Genomic DNA, 27,530 nt, shown 5'->3' with positions numbered 1-27,530 from the left:
TGCCAATGAGAGAATGTGTGATACTTGACTTCCTGTTGGGGAATGAGACAGGGCAGGTGACATCAGTCTGTGTGATGGAATACTTTGCATCTGGTGATCACAATGCCATTAGTTTCAAAAGGTATGTCTAGTCTGTGGGTTGAGATTCTAATTGGAGAAAGGCCAATTTTGATATCAGAAATGATCTGGCAACTGGATTGTGACAGGCTATTTTCTGGCAAAGATGTAGTTGATAAATTGGAGGCCGTCAAAATGGGCTGAAAAATGACAGATGGAATTTACTGCAGACAAGTGAGATGTTGTACTTTGGCAGGACCAGCCAGGGCAGGTGTTATATAGCGAACGGCAGGGCACTGAGGAGTGTGATAGAACAAAGGGATCTGGGAATACAGGTCCATAATTCACAGAAAGTGGCTTCACAAATAGACAGCGTTGTAAAGAAAACTTTTGGTCCATTGGCCTTCATAAATCAAAGTACAGGAGATGGAATATTATGCTTAAGTTGTATAAGACATAAGCGAGGCCTAATTTGGAGTATTGTGTGCAGTTCTGGTCACCCACCAACAGGAAAGATGTAAATAAGATTGAAAGAGTACAGGGAAAATTTACATAGATGTTGCTGGGTCTGGAGGACCTGAGTTTTAAGGAAAGACTGAATAGGTTAGAACTTTATTCCTTGGAACATAGAAGATTGAGAGGAGATTTGATAGAAGTATACAAAATTATGAGGGATATAGATAGGGTACATGCAAGCAGGCTTTTTCCACTGAGGTTAGGTGGGTGAACAACCAAAGGTCATAGGTTAAGAGTGAAAAGTGAACAGTTTAAGGGGAACTTGAGGGAAAACTTCTTCACTCAGAGAGTCGTGAGAGTGTGGAATGTGCTACTAGTACAAGGAGCATCTGAAGTCAATTTCAACGTTGAAGTTTGGATGGTTGGGGTATGGAGGGCTATTGTCAATGGGAGTAGATAGTTGAAATGGTTCAGCAGAGCCTAGATGGGCTGAAAGGCCTGGTTCTGTGCTGTACTTTTTCTATGACTCTATGAAAGAGAGAACATATTTTGGAGGAACAATCAGTGATGGGGCAAGCAAAGTTGAGTGGTGTTATCCCCTCTGATTCAAGAGCCTGATGGTAATTTTTTCTTGTGAATGCTGTTTATATGATGTACTGTACCTCTATTGCTGCTACGTATATGTGTACTCGTGCATATCATATTAAACTCAACTTTGAAATGTTCCACTGTGAAACAATGCAAGAACTCCCTGCACAACAAGGAAATCCTTTTGCATTTGTACAGGGCCCTGGTGAGACCACACCTGGAGTATTGTGTACAGTTTTGGTCTCCAGGGTTAAGGAGGGACATCCTGGCTGTAGAGGAAGTGCAGCGTAGATTCACAAGGTTAATTCCTGGGATGTCAGGACTGTCTTACGCAGAGAGGTTAGAGAGACTGGGCTTGTACACACTGGAATTAAGGAGATTGAGAGGGGATCTGGTTGCAACATATAAGATTATTAAGGGATTGGACAAGATAGAGGCAGGAAATATGTTCCAGATGCTGGGAGAGTCCAGTACCAGAGGGCATGGTTTGAGAATAAGGGGTAGGTCATTTAGGACAGAGTTAAGGAAAAACTTCTTCTCCCAGAGAGTTGTGGGGGTCTGGAATGCACTGCCTCGGAAGGCAGTGGAGGTCAATTCTCTGGATGCTTTCAAGAAGGAGCTAGATAGGTATCTTATGGATAGGGGAATCAAGGGATATGGGAAAAGGCAGGAACCGGGTATCGATAGTAGATGATCAGCCATGATCTCAGAATGGCGGTGCAGGCTCGAAGGGCCGAATGGTCTACTTCTGCACCTATTGTCTATTGTCTATAACATGGTAAACACAAGAGATTACTTAGATACTGGATATCCAGAGAAACACACACACACATTGTTGGAGGAAATCAGCAGGTCAGGAAGCATCAACAGTTGATGTTTTGGGCTGGGATCCTTCATGAGTAGTGATGATGCTTGATGAGTTGCTTCGGCATTTTGTGTGTGTTGTATATATGGTAATACTAGAGGATGACAAGAAGGAAATACACCTTCAGAAGAACAGGACAGAGGGAAAGAGGCAGGGGTGCAGGCTGCTTAGAACACACACCTGACATGAGAGAACTTGTGCCTGTTTTCCTGACGGTCAATCAGACTGAGGAGGATCTCGATAACAAGGAGTCGAAGTTCAGCATCCTCCATTAATGCTGTAGACAGAAGAGACTCCAAGAAGGAGGAGGGCAAGGTCGCTAACAGATTCTTGCTCTGAAACCCAATTGTAACCTGCAGGCAGGAAAACAGAACAACAAACGTGTAAAGTGAAACATGTGCTTATAGATCCTCCACATGACAGGATGGGAAAGCGCATGATCCAATAGGGAACAATGTGTATAGCTGGAATTTGCTGTTGCTGGAAGTGACATCACTGACTGAGAATGTAAAGAATGGTTGGTAAGTTTGTAGCTGACATTAATATAGATGAAATCACTGACAGTGAGAAGGTTTATGAGGATTTACAAAGGGATCTTGATTAGCTGGGTAAGTAAGTATTAGCAAATGGAGGTTAATTCAGATATATGTGAGGTTTTGCATTATGGGAAGACAAATTGGATCTCAATTTCACACTGAATGGTAAAGCCACTGCACACTGAACGGTAGAGTCACTGCACACTGAACGGTAGAGCCACCGCACACTGAACGGTAGAGTCACTGCACACTGAACGGTAGAGCCACCGCACACTGAACGGTAGAGCCACCGCACACTGAACGGTAATGCCACCGCACACTGAACGGTAGTGCCACTGCACACTGAACGGTAGTGCCACTGCACACTGAACGGTAGAGCCACTGCACACTGAACGGTAGAGCCACCGCACACTGAACGGTAGAGTCACTGCACACTGAACGGTAGAGCCACCGCACACTGAACGGTAGTGCCACTGCACACTGAACGGTAATGCCACTGCACACTGAACGGTAGAGCCACTGCACACTGAACAGTAATGCCACTGCACACTGAACGGTAGAGCCACCGCACACTGAACGGTAGAGCCACTGCACACTGAACAGTAATGCCACTGCACACTGAACGGTAGAGCCACTGCACACTGAACGGTAATGCCACTGCACACTGAACGGTAGAGCCACTGCACACTGAACGGTAGTGCCACTGCACACTGAACGGTAGAGTCACTGCACACTGAACGGTAGAGCCACTGCACACTGAACGGTAGAGTCACTGCACACTGAACGGTAGTGCCACTGCACACTGAACGGTAGAGCCACTGCACACTGAACGGTAGAGCCACTGCACACTGAACGGTAGAGCCACTGCACACTGAACGGTAGAGCCACTGCACACTGAACGGTAGAGCCACTGCACACTGAACGGTAGAGCCACCGCACACTGAACGGTAATGCCACTGCACACTGAACGGTAGAGCCACTGCACACTGAACGGTAGTGCCACTGCACACTGAACGGTAGAGCCACTGCACACTGAACGGTAGAGCCACTGCACACTGAACGGTAGAGCCACTGCACACTGAACGGTAATGCCAATGCACACTGAACGGTAATGCCACCGCACACTGAACGGTAATGCCAATGCACACTGAACGGTAGAGCCACTGCACACTGAACGGTAATGCCACCGCACACTGAACGGTAATGCCAATGCACACTGAACGGTAGAGCCACTGCACACTGAACGGTAGTGCCACTGCACACTGAACGGTAGAGCCACTGCACACTGAACGGTAATGCCACTGCACACTGAACGGTAGAGCCACCGCACACTGAACGGTAGAGCCACCGCACACTGAACGGTAGAGCCACCGCACACTGAACGGTAGAGCCACCGCACACTGAACGGTAGTGCCACCGCACACTGAACGGTAGAGCCACTGCACACTGAACGGTAGAGCCACTGCACACTGAACGGTAGAGCCACTGCACACTGAACGGTGGTGCCACTGCACACTGAACGGTAGAGCCACCGCACACTGAACGGTAGAGCCACCGCACACTGAACGGTAGAGCCACCGCACACTGAACGGTAGAGCCACTGCACACTGAACGGTAGAGCCACCGCACACTGAACGGTAATGCCACCGCACACTGAACGGTAGTGCCACCGCACACTGAACGGTAGAGCCACCGCACACTGAACGGTAGAGCCACCGCACACTGAACGGTAGTGCCACCGCACACTGAACGGTAGAGCCACTGCACACTGAACGGTAGAGCCACTGCACACTGAACGGTAGAGCCACTGCACACTGAACGGTAGAGCCACCGCACACTGAACGGTAGTGCCACCGCACACTGAACGGTAGTGCCACCGCACACTGAACGGTAGTGCCACCGCACACTGAACGGTAGTGCCACCGCACACTGAACGGTAGAGTCACTGCACACTGAACGGTAATGCCACCGCACACTGAACGGTAGTGCCACCGCACACTGAACGGTAGTGCCACCGAACACTGAACGGTAATGCCACCGCACACTGAACGGTAATGCCACTGCACACTGAACGGTAGAGCCACCGCACACTGAACGGTAGAGCCACCGCACACTGAACGGTAATGCCACCGCACACTGAACGGTAATGCCACCGCATACTGAACGGTAATGCCACCGCACACTGAACGGTAGAGCCACTGCACACTGAACGGTAATGCCACTGCACACTGAATGGTAATGCCACTGCACACTGAACGGTAATGCCACCGCACACTGAACGGTAGTGCCACCGCACACTGAACGGTAGTGCCACCGCACACTGAACGGTAGAGCCACCGCACACTGAACGGTAATGCCACTGCACACTGAACGGTAATGCCACTGCACACTGAACGGTAATGCCACTGCACACTGAACGGTAGAGTCACTGCACACTGAACGGTAATGCCACCGCACACTGAACGGTAGTGCCACCGCACACTGAACGGTAGTGCCACCGCACACTGAACGGTAGTGCCACCGCACACTGAACGGTAGTGCCACCGCACACTGAACGGTAGTGCCACCGCACACTGAACGGTAGAGCCACCGCACACTGAACGGTAATGCCACCGCACACTGAACGGTAGAGCCACTGCACACTGAACGGTAGAGCCACTGCACACTGAACGGTAGAGCCACTGCACACTGAACGGTAGAGCCACCGCACACTGAACGGTAATGCCACCGCACACTGAACGGTAGTGCCACTGCACACTGAACGGTAGTGCCACTGCACACTGAACGGTAGAGCCACCGCACACTGAACGGTAGAGCCACCGCACACTGAACGGTAGAGCCACCGCACACTGAACGGTAGAGCCACTGCACACTGAACGGTAGAGCCACTGCACACTGAACGGTAGAGCCACTGCACACTGAACGGTAGAGTCACTGCACACTGAACGGTAGAGCCACTGCACACTGAACGGTAATGCCACTGCACACTGAACGGTAGAGCCACTGCACACTGAACGGTAGAGCCACTGCACACTGAACGGTAGAGCCACTGCACACTGAACGGTAATGCCACTGCACACTGAACGGTAATGCCACTGCACACTGAACGGTAGAGCCACTGCACACTGAACGGTAGAGCCACTGCACACTGAACGGTAGAGCCACTGCACACTGAACGGTAATGCCACTGCACACTGAACGGTAGAGCCACTGCACACTGAACGGTAGAGCCACTGCACACTGAACGGTAATGCCAATGCACACTGAACGGTAGAGCCACTGCACACTGAACGGTAATGCCAATGCACACTGAACGGTAGAGCCACTGCACACTGAACGGTAGAGCCACTGCACACTGAACGGTAATGCCAATGCACACTGAACGGTAGAGCCACTGCACACTGAACGGCAGTGCCACTGCACACTGAACGGTAGAGCCACTGCACACTGAACGGTAATGCCACTGCACACTGAACGGTAGAGCCACTGCACACTGAACGGTAGAGCCACCGCACACTGAACGGTAGAGCAACTGCACACTGAACGGTAGAGCCACTGCACACTGAACGGTAGAGCCACTGCACACTGAACGGTAATGCCACTGCACACTGAACGGTAGAGCCACTGCACACTGAACGGTAATGCCACTGCACACTGAACGGTAGAGCCACTGCACACTGAACGGTAGTGCCACTGCACACTGAACGGTAGAGCCACTGCACACTGAACGGTAGAGCCACCGCACACTGAACGGTAGAGCCACCGCACACTGAACGGTAGTGCCACTGCACACTGAACGGTAATGCCACCGCACACTGAACGGTAGAGCCACTGCACACTGAACGGTAATGCCACTGCACACTGAACGGTAGAGCCATTGCACACTGAACGGTAGTGCCACTGCACACTGAACGGTAGAGCCACCGCACACTGAACGGTAGTGCCACCGCACACTGAACGGTAGAGCCACTGCACACTGAACGGTAGAGCCACTGCACACTGAACGGTAGAGCCACTGCACACTGAACGGTAGAGTCACTGCACACTGAACGGTAGAGCCACTGCACACTGAACGGTAGAGCCACTGCACACTGAACGGTAGAGCCACTGCACACTGAACGGTGGTGCCACTGCACGCTGAACGGTAGAGCCACTGCACACTGAACGGTAGAGCCACTGCACACTGAACGGTAGTGCCACTGCACACTGAACGGTAGAGTCACTGCACACTGAACGGTAGTGCCACCGCACACTGAACGGTAGAGCCACCGCACACTGAACGGTAGAGCCACTGCACACTGAACGGTAATGCCACTGCACACTGAACGGTAGTGCCACTGCACACTGAACGGTAGTGCCACTGCACACTGAACGGTAGAGCCACCGCACACTGAACGGTAGAGCCACTGCACACTGAACGGTAATGCCACTGCACACTGAACGGTAGTGCCACTGCACACTGAACGGTAGTGCCACTGCACACTGAACGGTAGTGCCACTGCACACTGAACGGTAGTGCCACTGCACACTGAACGGTAGAGCCACCGCACACTGAACGGTAATGCCACTGCACACTGAACGGTAGTGCCACTGCACACTGAACGGTAGTGCCACTGCACACTGAACGGTAGTGCCACTGCACACTGAACGGTAGAGCCACTGCACACTGAACGGTAGAGCCACTGCACACTGAACGGTAGAGCCACTGCACACTGAATGGTAGAGCCACTGCACACTGAACGGTAGAGCCACTGCACACTGAACGGTAGAGCCACAGCACACTGAACGGTAGAGCCACTGCACACTGAACGGTAGAGCCACTGCACACTGAACGGTAGAGCCACTGCACACTGAACGGTAGAGCCACCGCACACTGAACGGTAGAGCCACCGCACACTGAACGGTAGAGCCATCGCACACTGAACGGTAGAGCCACTGCACACTGAACGGTAGACCCACCGCACACTGAACGGTAGTGTCACCGCACACTGAACGGTAGAGGCACCGCACACTGAACGGTAGAGCCACTGCACACTGAACGGTAGAGCCACTGCACACTGAACGGTAGAGCCACCGCACACTGAACGGTAGAGTCACTGCACACTGAACGCTAGAGCCACTGCACACTGAACGGTAGTGCCACCGCACACTGAACGGTAATGCCACTGCACACTGAACGGTAGAGCCACCGCACACTGAACGGTAGAGCCACCGCACACTGAACGGTAGTGCCACCGCACACTGAACGGTAATGCCACTGCACACTGAACGGTAGAGCCACTGCACACTGAACGGTAGAGCCACTGCACACTGAACGGTAGTGCCACCGCACACTGAACGGTAGTGCCACTGCACACTGAACGGTAGAGCCACTGCACACTGAACGGTAGAGCCACCGCACACTGAACGGTAGAGCCACCGCACACTGAACGGTAGAGCCACCGCACACTGAACGGTAGAGCCACTGCACACTGAACGGTAGAGTCACTGCACACTGAACGGTAGAGCCACTGCACACTGAACGGTAATGCCACTGCACACTGAACGGTAGAGCCACTGCACACTGAACGGTAGAGCCACTGCACACTGAACGGTAGAGCCACTGCACACTGAACTGTAATGCCACTGCACACTGAACGGTAATGCCACTGCACACTGAACGGTAGAGCCACTGCACACTGAACGGTAGAGCCACTGCACACTGAACGGTAGAGCCACTGCACACTGAACGGTAATGCCACTGCACACTGAACGGTAGAGCCACTGCACACTGAACGGTAGAGCCACTGCACACTGAACGGTAATGCCAATGCACACTGAACGGTAGAGCCACTGCACACTGAACGGTAATGCCAATGCACACTGAACGGTAGAGCCACTGCACACTGAACGGTAGAGCCACTGCACACTGAACGGTAATGCCAATGCACACTGAACGGTAGAGCCACCGCACACTGAACGGTAGTGCCACTGCACACTGAACGGTAGAGCCACTGCACACTGAACGGTAATGCCACTGCACACTGAACGGTAGAGCCACTGCACACTGAACGGTAGTGCCACTGCACACTGAACGGTAGAGCCACTGCACACTGAACGGTAGAGCCACCGCACACTGAACGGTAGAGCCACCGCACACTGAACGGTAGTGCCACCGCACACTGAACGGTAATGCCACCGCACACTGAACGGTAGAGCCACTGCACACTGAACGGTAGAGCCACTGCACACTGAACGGTAATGCCACTGCACACTGAACGGTAGAGCCACTGCACACTGAACGGTAGTGCCACTGCACACTGAACGGTACTGCCACCGCACACTGAACGGTAGAGCCACCGCACACTGAACGGTAGTGCCACCGCACACTGAACGGTAGAGCCACTGCACACTGAACGGTAGAGCCACTGCACACTGAACGGTAGAGTCACTGCACACTGAACGGTAGAGCCACTGCACACTGAACGGTAGAGCCACTGCACACTGAACGGTGGTGCCACTGCACACTGAACGGTAGAGCCACTGCACACTGAACGGTAGAGCCACTGCACACTGAACGGTAGAGCCACTGCACACTGAACGGTAGAGCCACTGCACACTGAACGGTAGTGCCACTGCACACTGAACGGTAGAGTCACTGCAGACTGAACGGTAGTGCCACCGCACACTGAACGGTAGAGCCACCGCACACTGAACGGTAGAGCCACTGCACACTGAACGGTAGAGCCACCGCACACTGAACGGTAGAGCCACTGCACACTGAACGGTAGAGCCACTGCACACTGAACGGTAGAGCCACCGCACACTGAACGGTAGTGCCACTGCACACTGAACGGTAGAGCCACTGCACACTGAACGGTAGAGCCACCGCACACTGAACGGTAGAGCCACCGCACACTGAACGGTAGAGCCACCGCACACTGAACGGTAGAGCCACTGCACACTGAACGGTAGAGCCACTGCACACTGAACGGTAGTGCCACTGCACACTGAACGGTAGTGCCACTGCACACTGAACGGTAGAGCCACTGCACACTGAACGGTAGAGCCACCGCACACTGAACGGTAGTGCCACTGCACACTGAACGGTAGAGCCACTGCACACTGAACGGTAGAGCCACTGCACACTGAACGGTAGAGCCACTGCACACTGAACGGTAGTGCCACTGCACACTGAACGGTAGAGTCACTGCAGACTGAACGGTAGTGCCACCGCACACTGAACGGTAGAGCCACCGCACACTGAACGGTAGAGCCACCGCACACTGAACGGTAGAGCCACCGCACACTGAACGGTAGAGCCACCGCACACTGAACGGTAGAGCCACTGCACACTGAACGGTAGAGCCACCGCACACTGAACGGTAGAGCCACCGCACACTGAACGGTAGAGCCACTGCACACTGAACGGTAGAGCCACTGCACACTGAATGGTAGAGCCACTGCACACTGAACGGTAATGCCACTGCACACTGAACGGTAGAGCCACTGCACACTGAACGGTAGTGCCACTGCACACTGAACGGTAGTGCCACTGCACACTGAACGGTAGAGCCACTGCACACTGAACGGTAGAGCCACCGCACACTGAACGGTAGAGCCACCGCACACTGAACGGTAGTGCCACTGCACACTGAACGGTAGTGCCACTGCACACTGAACGGTAATGCCACTGCACACTGAACGGTAGAGCCACCGCACACTGAACGGTAATGCCACCGCACACTGAACGGTAGAGCCACCGCACACTGAACGGTAGTGCCACTGCACACTGAACGGTAGTGCCACTGCACACTGAACGGTAGAGCCACCGCACACTGAACGGTAATGCCACTGCACACTGAACGGTAGTGCCACTGCACACTGAACGGTAGTGCCACTGCACACTGAACGGTAGTGCCACTGCACACTGAACGGTAGAGCCACTGCACACTGAACGGTAGAGCCACTGCACACTGAATGGTAGAGCCACTGCACACTGAATGGTAGAGCCACTGCACACTGAACGGTAGAGCCACAGCACACTGAACGGTAGAGCCACCGCACACTGAACGGTAGAGCCACTGCACACTGAACGGTAGAGCCACTGCACACTGAACGGTAGAGCCACCGCACACTGAACGGTAGTGCCACTGCACACTGAACGGTAGAGCCACTGCACACTGAACGGTAGAGCCACCGCACACTGAACGGTAGAGCCACTGCACACTGAACGGTAGAGCCACTGCACACTGAACGGTAGAGCCACTGCACACTGAACGGTAGAGCCACCGCACACTGAACGGTAGAGCCACTGCACACTGAACGGTAGAGCCACCGCACACTGAACGGTAGAGCCACCGCACACTGAACGGTAGAGCCACTGCACACTGAACGGTAGACCCACCGCACACTGAACGGTAGTGTCACCGCACACTGAACGGTAGAGGCACCGCACACTGAACGGTAGAGCCACTGCACACTGAACGGTAGAGCCACTGCACACTGAACGGTAGAGCCACCGCACACTGAACGGTAGAGCCACCGCACACTGAACGGTAATGCCACCGCACACTGAACGGTAATGCCACCGCACACTGAACGGTAGACCCACCGCACACTGAACGGTAGTGTCACCGCACACTGAACGGTAGTGTCACCGCACACTGAACGGTAGAGGCACCGCACACTGAACGGTAGAGCCACTGCACACTGAACGGTAGAGCCACTGCACACTGAACGGTAGTGCCACTGCACACTGAACGGTAGAGCCACCGCACACTGAACGGTAATGCCACCGCACACTGAACGGTAGAGCCACCGCACACTGAACGGTAATGCCACCGCACACTGAACGGTAGAGCCACTGCACACTGAACGGTAGAGCCACTGCACACTGAACGGTAGTGCCACTGCACACTGAACGGTACTGGACAGTTTGGGGAGTTCCAGAGTTCAGAATTCAATTTGGGCACCATCTATCGGGTGACCGCATCTGTCAGGTGCGCGTAGTGCTGGACCGAGAGAATATTCTCCTTAAGTCACGATAGTGTAGCTGTTAGCCCAACACTGTTACAGCTTGGGGACTTCAAGAGTCAGAGATGGTTAATATTCTCCTCAAGTCATTACCTGGAGAAGAGACTTCAGCAGCATCATCTGAATCATACGGTTTGCATCATCCCTGGGAGACAGAGAGAGAAAATTAGCATTGTTTACCTTTAAATATTGAGTCATTCAGCACATCGAGCTGCTCAGCCCACACATCCCTTTGCTAGACACTCAATATTTCACAGCTTGCTCTTTCCCTGCTTCTGTGCAAATCTTTTCTCTCTCACGCTGTTCAGACTGGGAAGTCGAGATCATGACTCTCCCCTAACATCTCTGGCTCCTTCAACAGAAACATTACGTGTTCCTGTTGGCTCTGAACCTTCCCACCAATGGGAACCCATTCCCCGCGTTCACTCCGTGCTGAACCTCATGATTTTGAGAGTTTGAACAGCTCTAGGCTATGTAGCAATTAGTACAGCACTTTACAGCACCAGGTGTAAGATTGTGATTCAATTCCTGCTGCTGCTGTAAGGAGTTTGCATGCTCTCCCCATGACCATGTGAGTATCCAGTAGGCGCTCCAGTTTCCTACCCCATTCCAAAGTACGGTTTGAAGTTTGTGAGTTGTGAGCGTGTTATGTTGGGGCCACACATGCAGGCTGCCCAGCACAATCCTTGCTGGTTTGATCTGACACAAATAAAGTGAATCATAGCTGTATATTTTGATGTTCCAATGTGCATGTGACAAATAAAGCTATCCTTTGATCAATCTATGCCTCATAATCTTGTACATCTCTATCAAGTCACCTTTCTTCTTCCTTCACTCCAAAGACAAAAACCCTAGCTTGCTCAACCTATCTTCATAAAATGTGTTTTCTAATCCAGGCATTATCCTTCTGCACCCTCTCTAAAGCTTCCACATCCTCCTATGATGTTGTGAACAGAACTGAACACAATATTTCAAGTGTCAAACCAGGGTTTTATAGAATTGCAACAGTAGCTTGTGATAATCCCCTGACTAATGAAGACCAACATACCATAAGCCTTCTTAACCACCATATCAACTTGCATGGCAACTTTTCAGGGATCTATGGACATGCTATTAGCCCTATATCCTGCCTTGAAAATTGACCTTGCAAAGTGAATCACTTCACACTTTTCCAGTTGAACTTCATCTGCCACTTCTCAGGTCAGCTCTTCATCCTGTCAATGTCATGTTTCAACAATCCTCTACACCAATGGTCCCCAACCTCCGGGCCATGGACCGGTACTGGTCTGTGGCCCGGTGGTTGGGGACCACTGCTCCACACTATCTACAACTCCATCAACCTTCATGTCATCTGCAAACTTACTAACCCACCCTTCCATTTTCTCATTCAGATCATTTATAAATATGGCAAAGAGCAAGGGACCCAGAAATGACCTTTGTGGAATACCACCAACTCCAAGATGTTCCGTCTACACCGTCTTCTGTGGGCAAGCCAATTCTGAGCCTACACAGCCAAGTTTCCCTAGATCCCATACTTCCTGACTTTCTGAATGAGCCTACAAAGGGGAACCTAATCAAACGCTGTACTAAAGTTCATATACAGTATACCACATTGACTGCTCTCCTTCATCAATGTGCTTTGTCACATCCTCAAAGAATTCAATCAGGGTCAAGAGACATGATCTGTCCCTCAGAAAATCATGCTGACTATCCCTAATCAGACTACTCTGCTATCCAAGAATCTGGAACTCTGTCTCTTTGAAGCAGTTTCTGGCTTTCTATTCCTGCCCTGGTTACCATGTGACACCGAAAGTAATCCAGAAATTAGGACAATGATCCCCGTGAGCTATTTGTCTATAGCTCCCGTGAGCAATTCTGGTGTCTTCCCCTTTCCTTCTCAGTCCAGAAGAAGGGACTTGGCCCGAAACATCAACATCTATTCATTTCCATAGATGCTGTCTGATCTAATGAATTCCTCCAGCATTTTGTGCATGTTACTATGATGGATTGTAGTGTTAAACCACAGTCAATGGCCATGCATGCAGTCATAGAGTCATAATCCACTGCAGCCCATCTAGTCTGTGCTGAACCTGCACCTGGACTATAGCCCTCCATCCATGTACAGTACCTATCCAAATTTTTCTTAAAATTGAACTCAAACTGGTAGACACCACTTCTTCTGGCAGCTTGTCCCACACCCTCACCATCCTTTGAGTAAAGAAGCTCCCCTCATGTTCCCCTTAAGCATTCACCTTTAACCCATGACCTCTAGTTCAAGTCTCACTCAACCTCAGTAGAAAAGCCTGCTTGCATTTACGCTATCTACACCCCTCATAATTTTGTATACCTATATCAAGTCTCCCTTTAATCTTCCCTGTTTTAGGGAATAAAGTCTTAACTGAAACATCGAGACAAATGCAGAAGGTGAGCAAGAGCTTCAGCACCAACTGCCTTTGTTTTGATTGCTGCTGGAGAAAGAGACTAACATTGTGTGGCTTGCTGTTATAGATGCATAGGTCTCTCTGCCTCATGTAGTGTCCTGCTCCTTCAATGAATGTCGGTGCTATTGTGGTTCTGTGTTTCATGAATTAGACTATTGCGTTTATGCACTGTGGTCATTTTCAAACTTATGGCTTTTATATTCTGTGTTTTTATTGCCCATTCCTTTTCCGCCTTGTTGTGTGAGGGGACAGTGTCTGGGGTTAATGTTCTGTTAGTATTTTTGTGCAGAGAGGGGTTGTGAGTTTGATGTTTCTCTCTGAATCACTTTCACGTTCTCTCTTTGTTTCGTGGCTATCTGGAGAAGACAGATTTCAGAGTTATATATGGATACATGTTTTGACCTGAGGTCCTGAAGGAAGATTACTGGGAGCTAGGAAGAAAATTGAAAAGCCGGACCTCCAGAGTAATAATCTCAGGATTACTGCCTGAGCCACACACTAATGATAGTAAGAATAGCAGAATTAAACAGATGAATGTGTGGCTAAGTAACTGGTGCAGATGGCAGGGCTTCAAATTCTTAGATCACTGGGATCTATTTTGGGGAAGGCATGACTTATACAGAAACGATGGGTTACACCTGAACTCAAAGGGTACTAATATCCTGGCGGGATTGTTTAATACAGCTGTTAGGGAGGGTTTAAACTGAGTTGGCAAGGGGAAGGAAACCAGGCTGTTAGGGTTGAGGAAGAGGAAAATAGAAATAAGTCAAGGAAGTCCTGCGGTTCAGGAGGATTTAAACTAATGTGGCAGGAGGATGGGAACAAGTGCAGAGAGACAGAGGGGTGTAAAATGAGGGTAGAAGCAAAAAGTAGTAAGGTGAAAAGTAAAAGTGGCAGGCAGGCAAATCCAGGGCAAAAATCAAAAAGGGCCACTTTTCAACATAATTGTATAAGGGTGAAGAGTGTTGTAAAAACAAGCCTGAAGGCTTTGTGTGTCAATGCGAGGAGCATTCATAACAAGGTTGATGAATTGAATGTGCAGATAGTTATTAATGAATATGATATAGTTGGGATCACAGAGACATGGCTCCAGGGTGACCAAGGATGGGAGTTCAACATCCAGGGATATTCAATATTCAGGAGGGATAGACAGGAAAGACAAGGAGGTGGGGTAGCATTGCTGGTTAGAGAGGAGATTAACGCAATAGAAAGGAAGGACATTAGCCTGGAGGATGTAGAATCAATATGGGTAGAGTTGCATAACACTAAGGGGCAGAAAACGCTGGTGGGAGTTGTGTACAGGCCACCTAACAGTAGTAGTGAGGTTGGGGATGGCATTAAACAGGAAATTAGAAATGCATGCAATAAAGGAACAGCAGTTATAATGGGTGACTTCAATCTACATATAGATTGGGTGAACCAAATTGGTAAGGGTGCTGAGGAAGAGGATTTCTTGGAATGTATGCGGGATGGTTTTCTGAACCAACATGTCGAGGAACCAACTAGACAGCAGGCCATTCTAGATTGGGTATTGAGCAATGAGGAAGGGTTAGTTAGCAATCTTGTCGTGCGAGGCCCCTTGGGTAAGAGTGACCATAATATGGTGGAATTCTTCATTAAGATGGAGAGTGACATAGTTAATTCAGAAACAAAGGTTCTGAACTTAAAGAAGGGTAACTTTGAAGGTATGAGACGTGAATTAGCTAAGATAGACTGGCAAATGATACTTAAAGGGTTGACGGTGGATATGCAATGGCAAGCATTTAAAGACTGCATGGATGAACTACAATTGTTCATCCCAGTTTGGCAAAAGAATAAACCAGGAAAGGTAGTGCACCCAAAGAAGAAACATACAAATTAGTCAGAAAAAGAGGCACACCTGAGGACTGGGAGAAATTCAGAGTCCAGCTGAGGAGGACAAAGGGATTAATTAGGAAAGGGAAAAAAGATTATTAGAGAAAGCTGGCAGGGAACATAAAAATTGACAGTAAAAGCTTTTATAGATATGTGAAAAGAAGAAGATTGGTTAAGACAAATGTAAGTCCCTTAAGTCAGAAACAGGTGAATTGATCATGGGGAACAAGGACATGGCAGACCAATTGAATAGCTACTTTGGTTGTCTTCACTAAGGAGGACACAAATAATCTTCTGGAAATAGTAGGGGACCGAGGGTCTAGTGAGATGGAGGAACTGAGGGAAATACATGTTAGTAGGAAAGTGGTGTTAGGTAAATTGAAGGGATTAAAGGCAGATAAATCCCCAGGGCCAGATGGTCTGCATCCCAGAGTGCTTAAGGGAGTAGCCCAAGTAATAGTGGATGCATTAGTGATAATTTTTCAAAACTCTTTAGATTCTGGATTAGTTCCTGAGGATTGGAGGGTGGCTAATGTAACCCCACTTTTTAAAAAAGGAGGGAGAGAAAAACCGGGGAATTATAGACTGGTTAGCCTGACATCGGTGGTGGGGAAAATGCTAGAGTCAGTTATCAAAGATGTGATAACAGCACATTTGGAAAGCGGTGAAATCATTGGACAAAGTCAGCATGGATTTGTGAAAGGAAAATCATGTCTGACGAATCTTAAAGAATTTTTTGAGGATGTAACTAGTAGAGTGGATAGGGGAGAACCAGTGGATGTGGTATATTTGGACTTTCAAAAGGCTTTTGACAAGGTCCCACACAGGAGATTAGTGTGCAAACTTAAAGCACATAGTATTGGGGGTATGGTATTGATGTGGATAGAGAATTGGTTGGCAGACAGGAAGCAAAGAGTGGGAATAAACGGGACCTTCTCAGAATGGCAGGCAGTGACTAGTGGGGTACCGCAAGGCTCAGTGCTGGGACCCCAGTTGTTTACAATATATATTAATGATTTAGACGAGGGAATTAAAGGCAGCATCTCCAAGTTTACGGATGACATGAAGCTGGGCAGCAGTGTTAGCTGTGAGGAGGATGCTAAGAGGATGCAGGGTGACTTGGATAGGTTAGGTGAGTGGGCAAATTCATGGCAGATGCAATTTAATGTGGATAAATGAGGTTATCCACTTTGGTGGCAAGAACAGGAAAACAGATAATTATCTGAATGATGGCCGATTAGGAAAAGGGGATATGCAACGAGACCTAGATGTCATTGTACACCAGTCATTGAAGGTGGGCATGCAGGTACAGCAGGTGGTGAAAAAGGCGAATGGTATGTTGGCATTCATAGCAAGAGGATTCGAGTACAGGAGCAGGGAGGTTCTACTGCAGTTGTACAAGGCCTTGGTGAGACCACACCTGAAGTATTGTGTGCAGTTTTGGTCCCCTAATCTGAGGAAAGACATTCTTGCCATAGAGGGAGTACAGAGAAGGTTCACCAGATTGATTCCTGGGATGGCAGGACTTTCATATGAAGAAAGATTGGGTCAACTAGGCTTATACTTGCTGGAATTTAGAAGATTGAGGGGGGATCTTATTGAAACGTACAAAATTCTAAAGGGATTGGACAGGCTAGATGCAGGAAGATTGTTCCTGATGTTAAGGAAGTCCAGAACGAGGGGTCACAGTTTAAGGATAAAGGGGATGCCTTTTAGGACCGAGGTGAGGAGAAACTTCTCATCACAGAGAGTGGTGAATCTGTGGAATTCTCTGCCACAGGAAACAGTTGAGGCCAGTTCATTGGCTATATTTAAGAGGGAGTTAGATATGGCCCTTGTGGCTAAAGGGATCAGGGGGTATGGAGAGAAGGCAGGTACAGGGTTCTGAGTTGGATGATCAGCCATGATCATACTGAATAGTGGTGCAGGCTCAAAGGGCCGAATGGCCTATTCCTGCACCTATTTTCTATGTTTCTATGTTTGATAATAAGTAATCCTTTGAACCTATTCAACCTTTCCTTAAAATTCAGGTCCTCAAGACCCAGCAAGATCCTTGCATTCCTTTTCTCTGAATTCTTTCAATGTGAGCATCATAGAAAAGTATGGCACAGATACAGGCCCTTGAGCCCATCTAGTACATCTCTAACCATTTAAACTGCCTACTCCCATTGACCTGCACCAGGACTATAGCCTTCCATACTCCTACCATCCATGCACCTATCCAAACTTCTCTTGAACAATGAAATCAAGCTCACATGCACCACTTGTGCTGGCAGCTCATTCCACTCTCTCGCAATCAAATCTCCCTTAATCTTCTATGTTTTAAGGAATAAGGTCTGAACCTATTCAACCTTTCCCTCTAACTCAGGTCCTCCAGACCCAGCAACATCCTTTAACTTAAAAGGGATCACTTTTTTGTGTACATGGTGCATATATGTCAGAGAAAGCAGTTGAGATCCCTTTGCTCTATCACACTCCTCAGTGTGCTACCATTCACTGTGTGAGACCTTCCCTGGTTGGTCCTACCGAACTGCAACACCTCACACTTGTCTGAATTAAATTCCATTCTGCCATTTTTCAGCCTATTTTTCTAGCAGATCCCACCACAAGCTTTGATACTCTTCCTTGCTGTCCATTACCCTCCCCAAATATTGGTGCCATCTGCAAATTTGCTGATCCAGTTCACCACATTATCATCCAGATTGTTGATATAGATGACAAACAATGGACCTGGCACTGATCCCTGCAACACACCACTAGTGACAGGCCTCCAACCAGAGAGGTAACCCTCTACTACTACTCTCTGGCTTCTCATCCACTTTACTACCTTATCCTGAATGCTGAATGACTGAACCGTGTGGACCAGCCTCCCATGTGGGACACTGTCAAATGCCTCACTAAAGTCCATGTAGACAACATCCATTGCCTTGCCTTCATCAACTTTCCTGGTAACTTCCTTGACACACTATATAAGATTGGTTAGACAAGACCTACTACGTACAAAGCCATGTTGACTATCCTTAATCAGTCCACATCTATCCAAATACTTATATATCTGGCCCCTTGGAATACCTTACAAAAATGTTCCCACTAGTGATGTCAGCCTCACTGGCCTGTAATTTCCTGGTTTATTTAGGAGCCTTTCTTAAACAGCTGAACAACATTGGCTATCTTCCAATGCTCTGATACCTCACCTGTTGCTAAGGATGATTTAAATATCTCTGTTTGGGCCTCTGTAATTTCTGCACTTGCCTCCTAGATAGTCCATGGGATAACCTTGTGAGACCCTGGGGATTTATTCAACCTAATTTTCCTCAAGACAGCAAACATCTCCTCTTCTGTAATCTGTATAGGGTCACTGAAGTCGATGGCTTTCCCTCATTTCTGTAGACTCTGTGTCCATCTCTCAAGTAAATACAAATGCAAAAAATTCCTTTAAGATCTTCCCCATCCCTTTTGGGTCACATATGGATTACCATTCTGCTCTTCCAGAGGACCAATTTTGTCCCTTGCAATCTTTTTGCTCTTAAATATCTGTAGAATCCCTCAGAATTCTCCTATACCTCGGCAGCTAGAGCAAACTAATGCCTTCTTTTAGCCCTTTTGATTTTTTTCTAAGTGTTCTTTTGCATTTCTTATACTCCATAAGTACCTCATTTAATCCTACCTGCCTGTACCTCCTTTGCACCTTTTTTTAATCTTAACCGGGGCCTCAACATCTCTTGAAAACTAAGGTTCCCTAAGCCTTTTATCTTTACTTTTTATTCTGAAAGGCACATACTACCTTCTGAATTTCAAAATTTCAGCTTGGAAGACCTCTCTCTTACCAAGTACACCTTTGCCAGAAAACAGCCTGTCCCAATCCACATGTGCCAGATCTTTTCTGATACAATCAAAATTGGTCATTTGTCAGTTTAGAATCTCACCCCACAGACCAGACCTATCCTTTTGCATATTTACCTTGAAACTAATGGCTTCTGGTCACTGGATGTCAAGTATTCCTCACACAAACTTCTCTCTGTCATATTCTGCAATAACAGATCAAGTATCGCACACTCTCTCATTGGCACTTGTACGTACTGATGAAGGAAACTTTCCTGACACATTTGACAAACTCTATCCCATCTAGACCTTTTACAGTATGGGAGTCCTAGTCAATACACGGGAAGTTAAAATCACCTAGTATAACAACCTTATATTGCACGGGGTGACTAAGGAGAACCCAAGTGCAGGACACTGGCAAGCCGACTGAGTTGGGGATGCTGTCGGAGATGTGAACGTAGAACAGCAAACCGGAGGAATCTTGACAAGGAGATGGGATTTACAGGGACTATCTTGAAACTGGAGCTGAACTTAGAACTAACAGTTCTAATTGGACAAGGGAACGAAGTATCACATGAGAATAGACCAACTGGCAAACTGTGATGGTGACGCATAGTACTTATTTCACAGTCTCTGATGAAAACCAGGTGTACTGTAATTAAGTAAATTAGCAGCAATTGGAAATCTAATGACTGAAATTAGGGCATAATCAGGGAGAACGGAGTGTTATAAGGGGAACAGACAACCAGAACCATGACACCTTATGTTTCTTGCAACAGTCTGCAATCTCTCTACAAATGTGTTCCTCTAAATCTCTCAGACTGTTGGGTGGTCTGAAATATAGCCCCATTAATGTTGTCATATCTTTTTTATTCCTCAGTTCCACACATAATGCCTCAATAGATGAGTTCTCCAGTTTATCCTGACCGAGCACTGCCGTGATATTTTACTTGACTAGTACGCCATACCTCCTCCTTTAATCCCTCCCACTGTGTCATGTCTCACCATGCTCAAACTTTTGATTCTTGACTTTCTCTGAGGTCTTACCAACATCTGTCTCCACAACTTCTCCACTAACTGTCTTAGCATTCTGTTTCCCATTCCCGTGCAACTCTAATTTAAACCCCACCCCCACCCCATGCAACACTAGCAAACCTTCCCGCTAGGATATTAGTCCCCTTCCAGTTCAAGTGCAAACCATCTCTTCTGCACAGGTTCCACCTTCCATGGAAGAGAGCTCAATTATCCAAAAATCTGATGACCTCCCTCCTACACCAATTCCTTAGTCACATGTAAAACTGTATAATCCCCCCATTTCTGGCCTCACTAGCATGTGGCATGCGTAGCAATCCTAAGATCACAACTCTGGAGATCCTATCATTTATCTTAGCACCTAACTCCCTAAACTCACTCTGAGAAACTCATCACTCTTCCTACCTATGTCAGAGGCAATATACCATCTGGGAATCTTGTTCTCATCCAAAGAATCTTCTTTCTGTTCCCCTAACTAATGAATCCCCTATCATCACAGGTCGCCTCTTCTCCTCCCTTCCCTCTTGAGTCACAGAACCAGACTCAGTGCCAGAGACCTGTGACTTTCCTCTGCTAAGTCATACCCCCCTCCCCAAACAGTATCCAAAGTGACATAGCATTTGTTGATGGGGATGGCCACTGAGGTACTCTGCACTGGCTCTTTAACCCCTTTCCCCTTCCTGACTGTCACCCAGTTTCCTGTGTCCTGCACCTTGGGTGTAACTACCTCTCTGTATGTCCTATCTATCACCCATCTACTTCTTGAATAAGTCATAGAGTTATAGCACAGAAACAGGAGCTTCAGTCCATCTAATCCATGCTGACCCATTTAAACTGCCTTCTCCCATCAACATGTGCAGGGTTACATCCGGATTTCATACAGTTCCAGCTCCAACTACTTAACACTGAGTGTTAGAAGCTGCAGCTAGATGCACTTTTCACAGTTGTAGTCGTCGGGGACACTTGAGGTCTTCCTGTCTTCTCACATCCCACAAAAGGAGCATTTCACTATCCTACCTGGCATCCCTACTGAGTAAATGTTAGTCAGTTGAGTAAATAAGAACAAGGAAGATCGGAAGCAGCTATGTGCCCAGCAGCACAGAGCTCGGAAAAAGCGATGCAACAGACTTTTAACACTGTAAATCAGCCAGTTGTTTTGTTATATCTCCCCTCTCACTGTGAAATGCGGACACCTCTTTTCAACTTATTAGGGAGAGAGAGCCTGTGGTATGTTGAATACCAGGTGAATGAGTAGTCTTTGGGGTGTGTCTTTATTGCTGCACGTTTGAGTGCTCGGTGAGGGGAGCTGATAGTTTTTCTGCTGGTGGGGAGGGGGGGATCGTTGCTCTGCTGCTGCTTACCATGGACAATGCTTGCAGAATGGACAATAAACTGGACTGGTCAACGAACATGGAGGCTGTCTACAAGAAGAGTCAGAGCCGTCTCTATTTCCTGAGGAGACTGAGGTCCTTTAACATCTGCCGGATGATGCTGAGGATGTTCTACGAGGCTGTGGTGGCCAGTGCTATCATGTTTGCTGTTGTGTGCTGGGGCAGCAGGCTGAGGGTAGCAGACACCAACAGAATCAACAAACTCTTTCGTAAGGCCAGTGATGTTGTGGGGGTGGAACTGGACTCTCTGATGGTGGAGTCTGTAAAGAGGATGCTGTCCAAGTTGCATGCCATCTTGGACAATGACTCCCATCCACTCCATAATGTACTGGTTAGGCACAGGAGTACATTCAGCCAGAGACTCATTCCACCGAGATGTAACACTGAGCATCATAGGAAGTCCTTCCTACCTGTGGCCATCAAACTTTACAACTCCTCCCTCGGAGTGTCAGACACCCTGAGCCAATAGGCTGGTCCTGGACTTATTTCTGCTTGGCATGATTAACTTATTATTTAATTATTTATGGTTTTACATTGTTATATTTCTTCACTATTCTTGGTTGGTGCGGCTGTAACGAAACCCAATTTCCCTCGGGATCAATAAAGTATGTCTGTCTGTGTGTTGTGTGTGGGAGGGGGGAGTTGGGGGGGATTTGGGTTTCTAACATTTAACTGTCATTCATTCTTTGGGCCACTCCTCTGTTTTCGTGGATGTTTGCAAAGAAAAAGAATTTCAGGATGTATATTGTATACATTTCTCTGACATTAAATGTACCTGTTGATGTAAAGAAGGAAAAACAATGAATAAATTGTGGTGAAAAAAGTACCTACAGCTTTTTTGCCTCCTCTCACTGGTCTCACCTCACTGAAGCCTCGAAGATCTAAAGTCCCACTCTAAATGTCCACCCAACAATGGCTACTCCGTTGGCTCTTGCCTTATTCTTGCCAATCAATTCCGATTGCCGATTGGCCGCTGCTCAAAACTCTGAATTGCCACAAGTCGCTGCCTTATCTAAATCAGTGAACCTGAGTGAGCTCCAGCTTCTCAAGCTTCAAATCTCTGATAGACCGTTGGTCAGAAGTTGATATTATTGATATCTTTCCCGTAGTTAGGTGACCAGAACTGCAGACAATGCTCCAAAGTAGAGCGCAGTGGAGGGGCACAGATTAGAATAAGTTTGGCAGTTAAATTGCTCACCTTAGTGTTTGCAGGCCCAAGGCCTGGTGAACCACAGGTAGTGGGACCTTCCCCATGATGAACAGCATGACTTCTGACCTTTGATAAGCAGGCAAAGTGTTGGCAAAAGCACCTAGAGAGAAATGGGAATTCACAAGCAGAGACAAGATTCAAGATTGTTTAATGTAATTTCCATACACAAGTGTAAAGGACTTCAAAATAATTGTTACACTGGATCCAATGCAGCACAAAAATTAACAATATGATAAAGAACACAATAATTAAATATATATGATAGCTTATTAGATCGATCGTATGTTCATAAAGATTGACTGTCTGTCGTTAAGGTGACTAACAGGAAATGAGAAAGTAGTGATGACTGGGATGTGGAGGCTGGGTTAGTGGGTGTAAGTGTTGATTAGTCTTATTACTTGGGGCAAGTAGCAGTTTTTGCTGGTGGTCCTGGTGTGGATGCTCCTCCTTGATGGGTGGGGGACTAACAGTCCATGAGCAGGGATGGGAGGGATCCTTCATGATGTTACTGGCCTGTTCCAGCATCTTTCAGTATACACATCCTTGATACAGGCAGTTGCCAGTGATGTGTTGGGCAGTTCTGAGTATCTGTTGTAGAACCTTCTTTCCACCCCAGTGCAGTTTCCGTACCATGCAGGGATACAGCAAGTCAGTATGTTCTCTACTGCGCATTTATAGAATGATGCGACTATAGATCTGCATAGTCCAGCTCTCTTTAGCCTCGCCACTAAATAGTGGCATTGAAGTAATTGGTGAGCCTCGTAGTCTTGGTCAGTAAACAAACCAGTGCACAGAATGGACACAGAGATCAAGACACCCAGCCTTCCCCCAGAATCAGAAACCTGAAACTGCCTCCTGTATTAACCAATCAGTACTGGCCCCGTGTTTTTGTACCACAGCTGGTGGCACAAAGAAAAATGCAAGTCTGTATCTGGTAAAATACAGCAACCGTGTGCATGAAAACATAGGCTGGCGAATTATTAAGTTTGTGGATGACAGCAGGAATTGATGACTTTGTGGATCATAAGGAAGGTTGTCAAAGGATGAAGCGAGATATAGATACAGATACAGGCAGAGAAGTGGCAGATTGATTATGATCGAGGCAAGATTGGAGGACATGCACTGAAGAGAGGCCAGTTAAACTGGGGTGTTTTCTTTGAGAACAGAGGACATTAGGGTTATAGGTTAGCATATAGGTTAGAAGTTTACAAAATTATACGAGGCATAGATAAGCAGCCAGTATCCTTTTTTCCAGGATTGAAATGCCTAGTACTAGCAGGCATGTATTTAAGGCAATAAGGGGAAAGTATAAAGGAGATGTGTGAGGCAAGTTATTTTTTTGTTCAGAGTGATGGTATGCACTGCCAGGGGTGATGGCAGAGGTAGATAATGTAGGACTGTTTCAAAGACTCATGATAGGTACATGAATATTCAGAGAAGGGAATGATGTGGTCATCATGTAGGGAAACCTTCTTTACACCATGAAGCTTTACCGTTAACCAAAGGCTCAGCAGACCCCAGATTGGGAAACCCTTGATTAGATGAATTAAGACTTTCGAAGATGTTCTACACTGGGGAATAACTTGAAAGACTGGCCTGGGACAGAGGACTCTAGTGAGCAGCCTCTACCCCAGTGAGAGTGACAGGCTTAAGAAGAAGAAGAATTGGTTGAATTAGTTTGGCATAATCCTGCCTGAAGAGTATGTGGTGTACATAATTTTCTGATGTTATTTCAGATTTACAGCATCTGATTTATTTTGCCTTTGGACTGCTCTATCTTTGCTCTCCTTCCCCGTCTATCCTCTAGGTGTTGGCTGCATTCCCCGGGGGGGGGGGGGGGGGTCAATATTCAGAACCAAAGTTCATTCCAAAGCAACAGCTCAAGCTGGAGATCGGGAACGACCTGGTCAGGCACGCCACACATCCTGGCACCTCACTCACCGATGGTCTTGATGACAGCCTCCTGAAACAGCCGCTCTTCATGCTCCTTGATGATCTGGTTGCTGACGTTAGTGATGGAACCACACTTGCCTGTCACTTCATAGTCAATGCTGAGGCGCAGGTGTCGGAGAAGTGTGTTGAACACCTCCAGCACTGTGGGTCCTAAGGAGGGAATCAAGCAGAACCAGAAAGGATATGCTGGCACTGGAGAAGGTCCAAAGGAGGCTCGCGAGAATGACCATAGAAATGAAAAGCTTTGATGGCTCTGGGCCTGTACTCACTGGAGTTTAGGAGAATGACGTAGGGATCTCGTTGAAACCTCTTAAGTATTGAAAGGCCTCAATAGAGTGGATGTGGAGAGGTTGTTTCCTATAGTGGGTGAGTCTAGGACCAGAAGGCACAGCCTCAGAACAGAGGGATATGCATGTAGAACAGAGATGAGGAGGGATTTCTTTAGCCAGAGGGTGGTGAATCTGTGGAATTCATTGCCTTAGACGGCAATTAGATTAGAGAGCAGGTGTAGGTGTATTTAGCGATCAGGAGCAGAAAGACGGGGTTAATCACATAATTTTCAGATTGCTTGAGTGACCTCTATTATGAGTTTCTGACCTGGGAGGAATAATCCACCACTGGCCATCAACATATAAACAAAAATGGTGCATAGAAGTGGAATGAGGAAGGAGAGAAGCTTCATACCCACCTACAGAGCCTCCTGCTGCAATCACTGCTGACTCGGACAGTACCTCCACAATGCCAGTGCGCACTTTAGCAGCACTCTTACTGTTGGCATCCAGATGTCCTACCAGCTGCTGTATGACCAGATGGGAATGCTGTGACTGCAGGAGACAGGAGAGTGGATGGTTGAAGAGGATTAATAGCAACCTTACTCTTTTCCTCCCTGACTCTCACCCTAACTGCAGGTGGAGGGTGCATCTAGTTCACGTGAGATACTGAGATATTCAGCATGTGAGACTAGGGTGACATGGAGATAAAATACCCTCAGAGTACAGGTTAGATAGGGGCTACTGAGATAAAATACCCTCAGAGTACAGGTTAGATAGGGGCTATTGAGATAAAATACCCTCAGAGTACAGGTTAGATAGGGGCTATTGAGATAAAATACCCTCAGAGTACAGGTTAGATAGAGGCTATTGAGATAAAATACCCTCAGAGTACGGGTTAGATAGGGGCTATTGAGATAAAATGCCCTCAGAGTACGGGTTAGATAGAGGCTATTGAGATAAAATACCCTCAGGGTACGGGTTAGATAGGGGCTATTGAGATAAAATGCCCTCAGAGTACGGGTTAGATAGAGGCTATTGAGATAAAATACCCTCAGAGTACTGGTTAGATAGGGGCTATTGAGATAAAATACCCTCAGAGTACGGGTTAGATAGAGGCTATTGAGCAATATGGAGCTTCTCCATTTACAGTGGATTCCAGTTAACTGGGTCGTCAATAATCATGGCAGCTGCTTATTTGGGACAACTTTTAAAGAACAAAAGCTAATCAAGAAAGTTGCCAGGATTCCCTTTGTTTATTCAGTACACTATGCCACTTAAATGGGGCAGGAGATTGTTGCCGAACAGGTTCTAACTAACTTCAGTGCACTTATGTGGCCGTCAGATGCTACAGAGCACTTAGAGTGAACAGTTTTTAAAAAGTGTCAGTTCTATATGTTTGTGTTCAAAAAGATGTGATTTTTGTCATTGATAGTGGCAAGAAATAAACAATAAGACAATTCAGAACTGTTTTACAAACATAAGAATTATAAAACACCGAATTATAGGAAAAATGTCAACAAAATAGAGAGAGTACAGAGAAGATTTACTAGAATGTTACCTGGGTTTCAGCACCTAAGTTACAGGGAAAGGTTGAACAAGTTGGGTCTTTATTCTTTGGAGCATAGAAGGTTGAGGGGGGACTTGATAGAGGTATTTAAAATTATGAGGGTTATAGATAGAGTTGACGTGGATAGGCTTTTTCCCATTGAGAGTAGGGGAGATTCAAACTAGAGGACATGAGTTGAGAGTTAAGGGGCAAAAGTTTAGGTGTAACACGAGGGGGAATTTCTTTACTCAGAGAGTGGTAGCTGTGTGGAATGAGCTTCCAGTAGAAGTGGCAGAGGCAGGTTCGGTATTGTCATTTAAAGTAAAATTGGATAGGTATATGGACAGGAAAGGAATGGAGGATTATGGGCTGAGTGCGGGTCAGTGGGACTAGGTGAGAGTAAGCATTTGACACGGACTAGAAGGGCCAAGATGGCCTGTTTCCGTGCTGTAATTGTTATATGGTTATAAGAAAATCTGCAGATGCTGAAAA

General features: G+C 47.7%; 1 protein-coding gene across 7 annotated transcripts in view; it reads right to left on the bottom strand.

Annotated features, from left to right (window-relative positions):
* LOC140730175 (protein EFR3 homolog B-like) overlaps window positions 1-27,530 on the bottom strand; it is a 179,665-nt gene that overhangs the window by 65,903 nt on the left and 86,232 nt on the right. For all 7 annotated transcript variants that reach the window (XM_073050313.1, XM_073050312.1, XM_073050316.1 and 4 more), the window contains 5 exons: window positions 25,909-26,044; window positions 25,209-25,370; window positions 23,256-23,367; window positions 11,611-11,662; window positions 2,147-2,319 (listed from right to left, as the gene is read on the bottom strand). In XM_073050313.1, coding sequence (XP_072906414.1) covers window positions 2,147-2,319; window positions 11,611-11,662; window positions 23,256-23,367; window positions 25,209-25,370; window positions 25,909-26,044 — 635 coding nt within the window. The remainder of the gene's footprint in view (window positions 1-2,146; window positions 2,320-11,610; window positions 11,663-23,255; window positions 23,368-25,208; window positions 25,371-25,908; window positions 26,045-27,530) is intronic.

This window comes from Hemitrygon akajei, chromosome 7, assembly GCF_048418815.1.
Source record: "Hemitrygon akajei chromosome 7, sHemAka1.3, whole genome shotgun sequence".
Classification (NCBI taxonomy): domain Eukaryota; kingdom Metazoa; phylum Chordata; class Chondrichthyes; order Myliobatiformes; family Dasyatidae; genus Hemitrygon; species Hemitrygon akajei.
This window is presented reverse-complemented; position numbering and strand designations above follow the sequence as displayed.